At 35.8% G+C, this 13,122-nt stretch overlaps 1 protein-coding gene across 1 annotated transcript; it reads right to left on the bottom strand.

Moving 5' to 3' along the window:
• Nucleotides 1-2,186: 2,186 nt before the first annotated feature.
• LOC125865375 (uncharacterized) lies at nucleotides 2,187-12,353 on the bottom strand. The gene is made up of 14 exons (XM_049545568.1): nucleotides 12,003-12,353; nucleotides 9,972-10,133; nucleotides 9,638-9,703; nucleotides 9,347-9,490; nucleotides 9,144-9,257; nucleotides 8,817-8,918; nucleotides 8,510-8,695; nucleotides 7,156-7,245; nucleotides 6,956-7,090; nucleotides 5,507-5,629; nucleotides 5,318-5,403; nucleotides 4,629-5,241; nucleotides 4,400-4,477; nucleotides 2,187-3,700 (listed from the first exon to the last, which is right to left on the bottom strand). Exons 1-14 carry the CDS (start codon nucleotides 12,267-12,269, stop codon nucleotides 2,657-2,659), a joined length of 3,210 nt encoding a protein of 1,069 aa, XP_049401525.1. The 5' UTR covers nucleotides 12,270-12,353; the 3' UTR covers nucleotides 2,187-2,656.
• Nucleotides 12,354-13,122: the final 769 nt, after the last annotated feature.

Here is a 13,122-nt window from a genome sequence, read left to right as displayed (position 1 = left end):
AACAAACATTAATAATGTAAAGGAAAATGAAATTTATTACTTCTTATCATTTATCCTTAATAACATAAGCATAAATTAATGACTGTAAAAATACATACCAAGATCTGTAACATAAGCAATGGTGTCAGTGAGTCACTCAACATGAACAAAGTACACAAATATTTAATTGTGAAGAAGAAGAAGAAGAAGAAGAAGAGGAGGAGGTTTAGAATTTTCGTTGTTTTAAAATGAGAGGAAATCCCTCTATTTATAGACAACAAAGGGTAGCGTGAACAAATGTTTATTGTGCCTTATCGGAAATGTTACAACTATTTGGAAAAGTTGCAACCCTTCGAAAAAGTCACAATCTTTCATAAAAGTCACAACTTTTCATAAAAGTCGTAACTCTTCATAAAAGGCAAACTCTTCATTAAAGTCGCAACTCTTCATAAAAGTCACAACTTTTCATGAAAGGGGAAGGCTAGTTTTGGCAATAAATAAATTTAAAAGGGAATTATGGTTTGTGGTGGTGCCACGTAGGCGGGCCTAAGGTTTTCTTTTATAAATATATATATGATATTTAATGTAGAAGTGATCCCGATTGATTCAGATTTGCACTGCATAGACCCATTTAAGGGAAAAATGTTTTCTAACATGATTTTTTTTATTAAGGACCTGACTAATTTGATTTTCCATCGCATAAGACACATTTAACGGATCGAGAAGTGCTCCCGACTAATTCAGATTTGCGTCACATAAATAGGCTCATTTAAAAAAGGACTTCTAACAAAGATTTTTTCTAATGGAGTCCTAACTAATTAGGATTCGTATTACATAAATAGCATCTAATGGAGAAGCGGAGAAGAGCTCCCGATAAATTCAAATTCACGCTACATAGGCTCATTTAAGGGAAATGGACTTCCAACATAATTTTTTTGATAGAGTCCCCATTAATTCAGATTCACATCACATGTATGGCGTATATTTAATGGAGAAAGCAGTTTCTAACATTATTTTTTTCATAGTTAATATTCAAAAATCTCTGATTAAGAGTAAAGAAATTCTATCGATCCTCTCGTAGGACAGAATGTGGTTTAACTTATCTTAAGTGTTAATGGATCCCCTTTAATTTGTTATGTCTCTTTGATTATCTCCTCGTAAGACGTATAGTATAATATAATGTACTCTCTTCGTTTATTTTTATTTATCCATTATTTTAAAAATAAATTTTTAATTTTACTTGTCATTTTTAATATATCATGAAAAAGTACTTATTAGGAGTATCATTTTTCATGTTTAATCCTTAACATTAATTACTTATTTGTTAAATCATTTTTCAAAACCTAATATTAAATATAACTAATTTGGATATTGTAATAAGATTCTCATATTAATCATATTTTTTAAAAAGCGTGCAAAATCAAAACTGAACCAGAAAAAAATAATGGAGAATATAGTACTATCACTTTTATAGCTTGTCATTTCTTAATCATTTTTATTTTTTTTCAGACGGATCCATAGATACCAAATATTGATAAATAAGACTATTCTTATAGTATAAAAAAAAAATCGGGAAGCTTGTCGCTTACCTTTGAATAATATTGAGAAGTCCTTAAATAATTGTATGTCCTACAATTTACATAATTGTGTAGAGGAAAAGACAGGTCTAAAATTTAAATTATATGAATTCGAAATATTATTGAACTACTTGTCAAATAATGATATCGAAAAACAATTTGGTCGTTTTTTTTCAATTTGGAGTCGATATATAGAAAGAGGATTCAGATTAAACTAAGAAAACATAACTAAGATGGAAATAAATAAAAAGATCTTATACAGAGAATCGACTAAGATTCTAAATATTCTTATATATAGAGTAAGGGAAATATATATATAAGATCTTATAACATAAAGAAATAAATACATAAATAGTTTTGCTTAATACTTGTATATATTTGATAAATTTCTTCACATAACATTTGAACCAAAACTACTGAATTTAACTAAACTCTTGACTCATATTGTACATCCACTCTTGTTGAAGGGGGAAATTGAATACTCATTCCGTTTCAATTTATGAGACATAGTTTATAACTATACATTAAGTTTAAATTTTTAAAAACGAGACATTTTAAAATTTATGATCTTAAATATAACACAACATTTATTGAATACAAAAACTTCTCATGAAACAAAACGTGACAAGTAAAAGTGAATGAAGGAAATATTAAATAACTACTTCACTTGCCAAATTTAGCAAATCAAGAGAATACTAATACTACTAATCACACGAGGATTAAGTACTAAACATCAACCTCACTAAACATCAATAACTGCACAAATGGAGAAAGAAAGAGACGATAAGGGAGGTCTGGTAATCTCACTTTCAAAATCTCTCTAAACCATCTTCCTAACACTGCCACACTAGGAAGGCTCAAACAAAACACCTAAGTTAGAGTGCACACCAGAATGAAAAATATTATGTCACACGAATGCCCCGACGGCGGCAGCAGCATATAGAAAGATTGTGTAGCTACCTAATGGGGATATAAGCCCTATAGAACTTAAAAGGATGTTTTCAGGATGCCAACACCTAAATTTTTAATCCAGAAGTTGTATGCTTTTGACTATAACTGAGATACTTACAACCTTTCTACACAACTCGGCATGCTGAAAGCTATGATTTCTGGAGGACGCATTTCTCATACAAAGCTAGGATATCCTTCTTGTTTGCGTTCTTCAGTTGGAGCAGTTCAGCGCCAAAGTTATGCTTTGTAAGCTCCTGCTTTAGTTTCTGCACTGTAAACTTCGTATAATCTTCACCATTTGTTTGTTGACTATGACCATCATCATCTCCTCTGAATACAGAACCTCCATCTTCTGGGGAGGTATACTTTAAGGGACTGGTTGTACTCTTGGACCTCTTATTTCCTCTGATTGGTCTATCATTTGTATCCATGTCATGGACAGATTCAATTCCAGCTTCGTATTCATCTATCCTGGCACGTTTGCCATGGGAAGCAGTTCTAAGTTTGCTGTCCAGTGCAGTTTCATTCAGCCGAACTGCAGTTAACTGTTGTTGAAGAAGATCTAGCTTTCCTTGTGTAGCTTGCAACTGAAGAGAGAGTGCTTCCGCCCTATTGGTTGCTTCAGACCGCGCTGCACGCTCAGTCTCCAACAGACTTTCAAGGACTTGCACAGTACTGGCCCTTTGTTCATTATTTGATTTCAGTAGCATCTCAATTTCTTTTTCCCTTTCTTCTACTCGAGCCTCCAGCATTGCAACTTTTGACCTTGCATCCTTCTCAGCACGATGATACCTCCCTACTTCATCCGCCAAGTCTTCCCTTTCCCTCTCTAACTTTTCAATAGTTCTGTCAGCCTTCTCAATCTGAGCTAATCTTTCCATAGCTAACCGTTGAATTTCATTCTTCTCTTTCAGGGCTGCAGCTGCTTCAGCCCTTGCTTTATCAGCCAGCTCAGTCGCCCTTTTTGCCTCTCTTTCAGCTGATTTATACCTATCCTGAACATCCTCAAATCTATCGAACTCTGACCGGTACTTCTGCTCCAGATGAACCTTCTCCTGTTCCAGAATCTTAGCTTCTCTTTCAAATGATTGTGCAGTAGCATTTATATGCTCTAGCCTTTCACCCAATTCCTTGATTTCAACCTTTAAGGCTGACACTTCTAGACCATAGTTCCTTACCTTTGAATCAGCAGTCTGTAAAAAGTAATAATCACAAAACAGTCAATAGTATTACTCTCTTTCTTTTTTATAATGGTAAGAATAGAATAGTGAATACTGAATAGTATTACTACAATCAATAAAGAGTGTCTCAATCCCAAACTAGTTTCGTTCGGCTATATGAATCCTATGTATCGCTCCATTAGGGCAGTCATTAGCACTAATACCCATGTAAATCTCTTAAATTACCACATACATAATGAGTGTAAATATTCATAGTTTAACACCCTGGATACCCAGTTGTATTAGAGACAAGTTGGTATCAATCCCAAAAAGTGATAGCAAACTATCCTTTCAATTCACAAGGTTACACATAACTGAAGTTTTTTTGAGGACATGTGACTGAAGTTATTTAACCGCCAAGTGAAAGTCAGCACTACAAATGCTAAAGCAACTTCAGAGGACCAACACAAAAAACATCACAAGCTCAAAAAAAAAAAAAAACACTAGGAGCATTACAACCTGCAGCTCAAATGGTCCCTTACGAAGTCTCTATTGGTCTTATTTTATAGTGCACCGCGTTTGAATCCTCTTTCCATAGAGCCTACTTTAAAATAACAAAGAGTATCCCTCCCTGTTTTTTCCATTACTTTGCTCCATCCCACCCTCACCTTTTTTCAATCCAAGATTAGTGCAAATGAAAGTTAAGTTGGTTTACAAAGAGCAGAAACTCACCCTCAACTCCAAAGTCAGTGTTGCTAAACGCTGCTCAGCCTGCTCAAGCTTATATGCCTTGTCTTTAATTTCTTCTTCCTGCAGTTTCATGAACAAAGAGAACTTCAAATATCATATTGGAAAACTAAACAAGCAGAATGACAAAATGATATTTCTAAAAGGGAAGAGAAGAAAAATGAAACAAAGCAGCACATTTAAATTTAATCAATATGCATAGCAATATAATCACCTTATCAGCCAGAGCGCTTGAAAATTCATCCCTTAAAGCATCTTCTCTCAATTGGGTTTCCTTGTTTGCGCGCTCTTGAACAGATGCTGCCTTCTCAAGAGCATTCTTAACTTCCTTGACGGCAATGTCATATTTACGTTTCCACTCCTCCGCCTCCTCTTGAGCCGATTCAGCTTGCTCTTTGGCAGCAGCCAGCCTTGCTTCAGCAGCAGCAGTTCTGGACTTCAGAACAGATACTTCTGCACTTGATTGGTCTTCATTAGCCTTCTGCTTCAACAGAAGTTGTTCATATTTTCTTTTCCATTCTGAGGACTCATGTTTAGCTGAAGTGAATGTTTTTGATAAGCTTGAATATCTCTCTTCCAATGAACTATATTTACTCTGCAAATTTGTGATACGACTCGTGTAATCATCTGCAAGCTGCTTCTTGTCGTTGATGGCGTCTTCATAACGCTTCAAATATTCGGATTTATACTTCTCACTAGCTTCCAGTTGTTTGTTAAGTAAGTTCATCTTATCCTCAATGGAGCGGCACTTTAATGCAAGACTAGTTTTCTCTGATCCAAGTCGGTCTGTTTGCTTCTTGATGAGATCAAAAAGTGGACCTTCCAAGCTGAAAAATCAATGTGATGTGTCATATACATTTCCAATTCTAAGTGCTTCAAATAAAGAATCATTAATATACAAACCTTTGCTGTAAGAAGACGATCAATTTTCTCCATTTCTCAGGACCCTGACAAGTTGATTCATACTTGGACACTAGACGATCAAGAACCTGCATATAGCATATGCATTTAGGACATTGGTAACTCAATAAACCTGAATTCCAGTTTAGCCACCTAAAAATAGGCCATTATCTACAGTGAATAAGGGCTTACCTTAAGCACACTATCTATATTTGCATCAGGAGCATGGCAAGCCAACCTCAGTTCCTTTTCCATGTCCTGTATGGCATTTGAACATTGTTGATAAGCCTCCCTAAAGGCGTCCTTTTTAAGCTCCTGTTATCAACATAAAAACCGAATCAGCGATTAGGAAGAGCTATTCAGTAGCATAGAGTAGATACTCACACCCATAAATATCCTGACAAAACTATCTAGGTCGAAAAGTCATTCCATTTGATGGACCACGGACCTTTAGTTGGATCCCAGACAGAATGTCAATGGGCCGGTCCATATAATATATAGTCAATATCATGCAGGCAGATGGGGCCCATGTACTGATATAAAACTGAAAAGAACAGAACCGATACTACACAAGAACAGGCACTTGTCTAGGAAGAAACAAAAAGATCAAACACACAGACATTAACACATGTCTAAACTTTGACTCAATTATCACCTGGTTAGCAGAGAAAAGAGTTGTAAATGGAGAGAATTATGAACCTTATTCCACAGGTCACTTGTACAAAGAAAGAAGTAACAATAACTTTGTAACCAGGCAATTGACTGAAACTCAATATTGAGATATACTAGAGTATTTCACCATTCCAAATTTAAAGTAATGAGAATACACAGCCTAAGCAACATAATTGTACACTTCCACAAAATGCAGAACAATTGTACAGATTAATTATTAAGAACCCTGTTAAGTAGGAACTTTTCCTTACTATCTAGAGAAGTCTTGACTGTATCTTTCACTAATTCATTTATTTCTCTCGTCTTTTTTTTTTTTTTTCACAAATTCAAAATCAAGATCAAATGTCCTAATGCTGGGTTTTCTAATAAAAATATCTTAACATTACCTATCAAAAAACAAAAAGATCAAATGAAACCTCTAAGGCTTGACTTCTGTGCAAAATAGGTTCTGCCATTCTATGAAAATCAGAAATACCCTCCATGAGTTGCAAAAGAAATCCACTTTTGTAGATGAAAACCTCCACATAAAGGAAATCCACTGATTTGCATAAATTCAGCACAGCGTCCTGGATTTCGAACTTATATAAGTAGAACTCCAGGACCTTGTCAAGGAGTTAAAAAAAAAAGTAGAAAAGATGGAATCGCTGGTCTCAGCTGCTTTTTAAAGTTGAGGGTAGTTTTGTCCAAATATTATTTCCGCATAATAAAGTGCCTAAATTCCAATTAGTTTTGGAGCTATGACTTATTTTCAAAATAGCAGTCATAAAAGTGGTTATTTGTGAATTATCTAGTATACCAAATTTCCTTTTTAGTATTTTAGGGGTTAAGTATGGCATGGAATCAAAATAAAAATTAGTATTAGTTAATCCTCCACTAGGGGATGTAGTATGACACACTCATGTATGCTTATATCACTCATATGCACTTTATCCTCAATATTTGAAATAAAGGGTGGAGGAAAAGCTTAACCTCAAACGCTTTTTTTATGAAATTTTGGAGACGCTTCTCATATTTCATCCTGATGGATCCAGCCCCCACAGCAGTAGAATTAAATTCGGCCATGGCCTTTTGAGCTGCATCTTCATGTGCTTCTCTTAGTGCACCCTGTAATGATTGAAATATTAGACACAACCAGAAAATGTTATCAATGAAATTAAAGGAATACTTACTTCTTCCGGAGGCTTGGAACGATCAAATGAAGACATGTATCTCTCAGCAGCCAAATCGTATGCCCTTTGACACTCAGCTTCCTCAACACTCTGCAGAAATCAAAAAAGGAAAACATCCATCAGCATGCATTATAATGCATAAGCTGGATATACGGAACGAACTAACACGGTAACACTTGGACTTGGGAGTTAAACAACCATAAGATTCTACCAAAATCATTCACTTGTAGGTTTGTCATGCTGTTTCACTTACGTCGAATTTCTCTTCCCTTTTGTTTTTCTTAAATTGAAAATGAATAGCGGATATCATAGGAATTCTGAAGATGACTAATTCACTTGTGCACGAAGCGAGGCAAATAAAATAACATGGAAGAACTTGCCCAGCACGGGCACCATAGTATGATTACATATCAGCGTCATGTCAGATATCAGACTATGAACTTACTTTTTAATTTTTAGACGTAATGCCCTTGAAAATGGACACTGAGCAGAATCAAATGTGTCAGTTGTTCCCTGAGTTAATAATTTGAGCCATAATGATGAATGAAGAAACAGTGAAAATCTCATGTAATAACAAGAAATTACAATATTAAATTCCAAATTCACAAGAAGGCTAAGAACAAACTCAATGTAAATAGAAGAAGAGAAGAAGGACAAGGAGTAGCGTCCCAAAGCAAACACTACTTGAGATATTTTAATGAGGTGTGATGTTAAGTTAGATGAATACTCTTTTTTATATTTAATCTGGAACTGTGGATCAACTTTTGGGTGATCTTCGACTTAATTTGGTAAAATATCTTCTTCATAGTAATCAACATATTCTGATGGTGTGTGTCCTCGTTATGAAATAACCGACCTTTACAGGAGAGGACCTGCAACTATTTTTCTGAAACTTGGTTTCTGCGAATTCTATTTAGGGCTAAGGTTAGGTACGTTAAAAGATCATGTTCGAATAAATAAATAGTATCTCAACGGCGTTGTGTCCTCGTTATGAAATAACCGACCTTAACAGGAGAGGACCTGCAACTCTTATTCTAAAACTTGGTTTCTGAGAATTCTATTTAGGGCTAAGGTTAGGTGCGTTGAAAGATCTACCTGATATTTGTCTTTGTTCCTTTCGTTCAGGCCCACTTTCTTGGTGCTAAATGTCAATATAGCTAATGATTGAGAAATAATCATGAAATAATAATCAGTGGTTTCTTATTTGTCACTCTTCTGGTTCAAAGGTATTAGTGATGGCAAGAATAACATTGCTCTTGGACACGCCATTTGCACAGATATAGAGAAAAACATCAATGATGTGGAATAAGAGAAAGGAAATAGCACTATATCTGCCATTAAGATCATTGCTAACCTGCCATGAAGAGGTAATGGTGGGCACTGCACCATTGTTAAGAGCATCCAGGAAGGACTGAGTTATGCGAGCAAAGAGCGGTCCAGTCATAATAGTTGCTCCAACTTGCTTGGGTCTTGTCCTCTCAAAAACAAATCTTGTCAAAGCATCAAGACCTGCTTTAAACTCTGGCCTGAGGTTTTCCAACTGCATGTGAAAATTGCTACCACAATAAGAATATTTTAAGGTTTCCACAACCAGAATCACAATTCAGACATAATCTAAGCTAGTAGAGAATGGAACATGTGTGAGAAAATTAAGCACTGACTGGTATTTGATCTAGCCGTTGAAGCTCATTTTCATTGCTCAGAGGCCGCACAAGGGGGAAGCATTCTCTGTCAGGGAAAAGAGCACGAATGGAGTCCCTAATCTGCAGTTGAGAGTTCCAAATGGTTAATCAACCATTAGGTGCTAACTCATTATAAGGAAAAGAAGGATGGTTTCGAAATTGCATAAAAACATGTACAAGTTCTTTTTATTTTTAGTAAAACATGTGCAAGTTCAGAAACCAGTTTCTAAAACAGTTGTAGTTACAATAGAAATTGAATAATTACAGCATAGTAAAGCAAACAAAACATTCATGTAAATTGAATACCTCGTTTTTAGCAGCAACATCTTTCCCACCACCTTGAACTGGCCTCAAAGCAAGTTCAAGGTAGTCCCGTGGAGTTATTTTGCGGTTGTCCTCGACCAAATCCAAATAAAAATCCTTTTGCAGAAAAGAAAAATGTATTTTAATAGTTTCACAAGCAAGAACAGAAGAAAATTGACAGTGATAATAAATAAATTCTGAATTACCCTAAGCAACCAAACGAAGACTGGGGAGAACTGCCCAAGCTCAGAAGCACTGGCCCTTCCTCCAGAGGCTCTAACACGAATATGTCTAGTCATTTCAGTGACAAGAGAGAGGCGGTCAAGTGCAGCTTCGTCGATACCTCCCATCTAAATTGAAGGATTAAAGAGATTATCAGGACACCTATAAAACAAACTGACTGTAGCAACAAGGAAATTCACTGAATCGTGAGGGGAAAGGGGTAAAAATGGCATATCAAAAAAAGCAAACGAGATCCAAGTTTGTGTGCTCCTAACCTGGTTATATACAAACATACTTGAAAGAAGGACCGCCAAGGAGAATATCTGTGTGCTATATGTTCCCTGTCAAACAGCAAAACAAAACAGAAATTTTTTTGAAACAACAAAACAGAAATTTATAAAAGGCAAAAGTCAGTGACAGGAAGGATAGGAAGGACACAGGAAAAAACAAGACACGTTTTGGGGTTATAGAACTAGTTCCTTTAGTTAGTGAAAAGTTTAGCAATACAAAATGTATAACAATGTAATATAAAAGCCACATAGCATGTGCTAGGTTAGTATCCTCCTTCAGAAAACCAATAATAAATATGTTAAAAGGGTGGAAACTAACCGTTTGATCATAAGCATCAATTCCTTCTGTGTCCAGCAGTAACAGGTTGTATTCTGTTCCATCAAGAGCTGTTCTCCTTAAAGGTGAACTCCACAGCCAAATACCTTTTGTGCATGGCCGATGAGTTGCAGCCACTTGAAAACCGCTACTCCTGCCAAGAAGCTATTGGGCATACAACAGGCTCTCAGTTACATGTTTTCGGTAAAGTAAGAAGCAGCACTAAGTTACATACGGTAATTTACATGCGAAAGTATACAACTATAAGTTAATAATAATAAAGATAATTGTGATCTCATTGTAATAGACCTAGTTAATTACATAAGTGAATGGAGTTTCTAAAAGAACAATAGCCACTGTCCTATAGCTTTGACTCATAAGTTGACTGTTATTGATGTATGAAAAGTACAAGAAACATTCTTTACATAGAGGATGACAAGTTTACTGCACAAGGGCAAAAAATAAAGAAGTTACAGAAGCAACACAAAGGAAACAGAACAATGCCGAATGGTCTCCCCTCTAACATATCATTCCTGCAACTTTCCAAAACATAAAACTAGATAAATCAGGCGTTGGTTCACAAAAAGTTTCAGATTTCTTCTTCTCAAAACAGCAAATCAGAGTAGCCATCTGCCATCCGAGGCGTAAACCCCTAAATCTAGGAAATTATATGCTTCCATCTATGGTGAACTCCAGTTGAATGTTGAAATCCTCCAAAACATAGTTTCTAATTTATCCATCATTTTATTATGATTCATCTCTCTTTTGATCCTCAGAAAAAATGTATCTTTCTTTGACAATGAGCAAATTACTATGGTAAGCAGAAAATGAGAGTGAATCTGGTGTCCGCACTCCTGGTCATTATCCTTTTCTGATCCTAATGAAATAGTTTAGATGAACTGAAGCAAATACTTTTTGTCTCATGTAAAACTATCTAACTCATCCCGATAAGTATGTAGTGCTAACATACAAAAGTTAAGGCCGTATACCTTACATCCTTCAACCAAACCATAAATATATTTCCCAACATTCTAAATCCCAAATGTGCTTAGCAATTCTTCCAAACACATTTCTGCTCTACCTCTTTCTTTTCTTATTTTTTGATATAGAATGCTATACACAACCCCCCACCCCCACCCCCACCCCCACCCCCACAAGGTTACTTTAAATAGCTTGTATTTTCTGTATAAGATTGGCATCCCCATTCTAAAGTTACTTAGTACTTAGGTCGTGAGTTCCAATCATAGCAGTCATTATTCCCATCGCGCGTAAGAACATTGATTTGTTTAACTCAGTCCCTGCTCTCCTTGCCTTAACGAAAGAACTACCTCAAAAATTATAAGCAGGACTCTAAGAGACCTATCTTTGGATTAAGGCAAAGTTGATGGATTTATTTCACGATTCAAAGTTACTTTAGACAACTTGTATTTCCGTATAAGATTGGCATCCCCATTCTAAGGTTACTTAGTACTTCAGTCGTGAGTACCAAACTAAGAAGTCTTTATTCCCATCACACGTAAGAACAAAAAGTTTTTCCCCATAGTTCCTCTCCTTGCTTTAACTAAAGAGCTACATTTAACTTTAAGAAGGACTAGGAGCTCCACCTATCTTTTGGATTAAGGCAAAGTTGATCAATTGATTTAATGATTCTGTATCTCCAGTTCCAAAGCAATGTGCTATTCCGATCTTAGTAACCTTTATTCCCATCTCGCATAAGAACATAGGTTCCTTTTCCCTCAGTTTCTGCTCTTCTAGCTTTAACTTTAAGCAGGACCCTAAGAACTCTACCTATTTTTTGAATTATGAAAGATTTGATTGATTGATTTAATGATTCTATATCTCTAGTTCCAGAGCAATGTGCCTGACAATCTTAGTCATCAAACAATTATATAGTTGACCTCTAGCTACAGCACTGACAAGCAAAACCCTAGCAATACTCTCATTCTCATGCATAATCGGACAATTACACTAAACTACAAACCCTAATTAACATAATTAACTAAAAAGAATACAAAAATTTTACTATAAATATACCTGGTTAAGTATAAAGCTCTTGCCTTGACGAGCACGACCACAAACGGAGACAATACCAACAGGCTCTTTGACGAGTTGAAGTATAGCAAGGGCCTCGGGATCGATCTGGAACTTCCCTTTCTCATCGCAATACACAAAACGAATCGGTCTCGCCGGACCGGCAGCAATGTTGACAGAGGATGGAGGAGAAGTCTGTGGAGGCGACGGTGACGGAGAAGATTGCTGCGGCGACTCTCCGGCGGGACTTCTACCGAATAGCCTCCTCATGGGTGTAGTAGAGAGAGAGAATTTGATTAGAAAAAGAGGGAAATGGAATCGGTGTGGAGGAAATGATTTCTTACTTTATAAGACTGAGGACAGTCAATACTCAATAGACGTCTTTTGAGTTTGAAGTTGAAAAACAATTTAATTTGAAGAATAAGAAGGGGTTTGGGGGGTGGGGATTGGGTCGATAGGAGGATAAAACGAACCAACGCATTTGTCCGGATCAAAAAAAAAAGAGGGAGGCACTACAGATTGTGGAGATAAGAGGATGAAACGAACCAACGCAATTATTCAGATCGGAAAAAAGAGGAGGGCACTATAATCTATATTTGATAATTAGTCTACTCAAATAAACTGTCATTATTATTTTTGAAATTTTCTCAAACTTTAATGCACAAAAGTCTTGTGATAGCATGAGAGGAAGATTTGATTATTAATATAAATAAAAGATAAATGGTCACTATAGTCGTCAAAATAGGCTTGTTACTTAAGACCAATTTGGTCTGTTATTTAGGTAGGGTTGGGTTAAGATTTATTCGGTCTATTTAAAATTGAGGATTATAAGCTCAGTCCTAGTTGATCAGTTTGCGCTTGTAGCTGGAACGAGGATGGTCCATAGTTAGAAGATTATTTCAGGGGCAGTCCATATATTTTTCTTTTATTGGGCCAAAAGGAAGTTGGGCAAATGTGAGTAAAGGTAGCACAAGATAGGATTTGCCTATAATATAATTGAAAGATAAATGAGGAATTGACACATATATACAATTCTTAGATTAAATTGGCATATTTTAGCTAAATAAATATTTTTAACAGATAAATCCTAAAAAGAATTGGCATTTAATAGTTATATACACAT

The sequence above is a fragment of the Solanum stenotomum genome, chromosome 5, assembly GCF_019186545.1.
Source record: "Solanum stenotomum isolate F172 chromosome 5, ASM1918654v1, whole genome shotgun sequence".
In the NCBI taxonomy this organism is placed as follows: domain Eukaryota; kingdom Viridiplantae; phylum Streptophyta; class Magnoliopsida; order Solanales; family Solanaceae; genus Solanum; species Solanum stenotomum.
The sequence above is the reverse complement of the archived record's forward strand: the minus strand, read 5'-3'. Positions and strand labels throughout refer to the sequence as shown.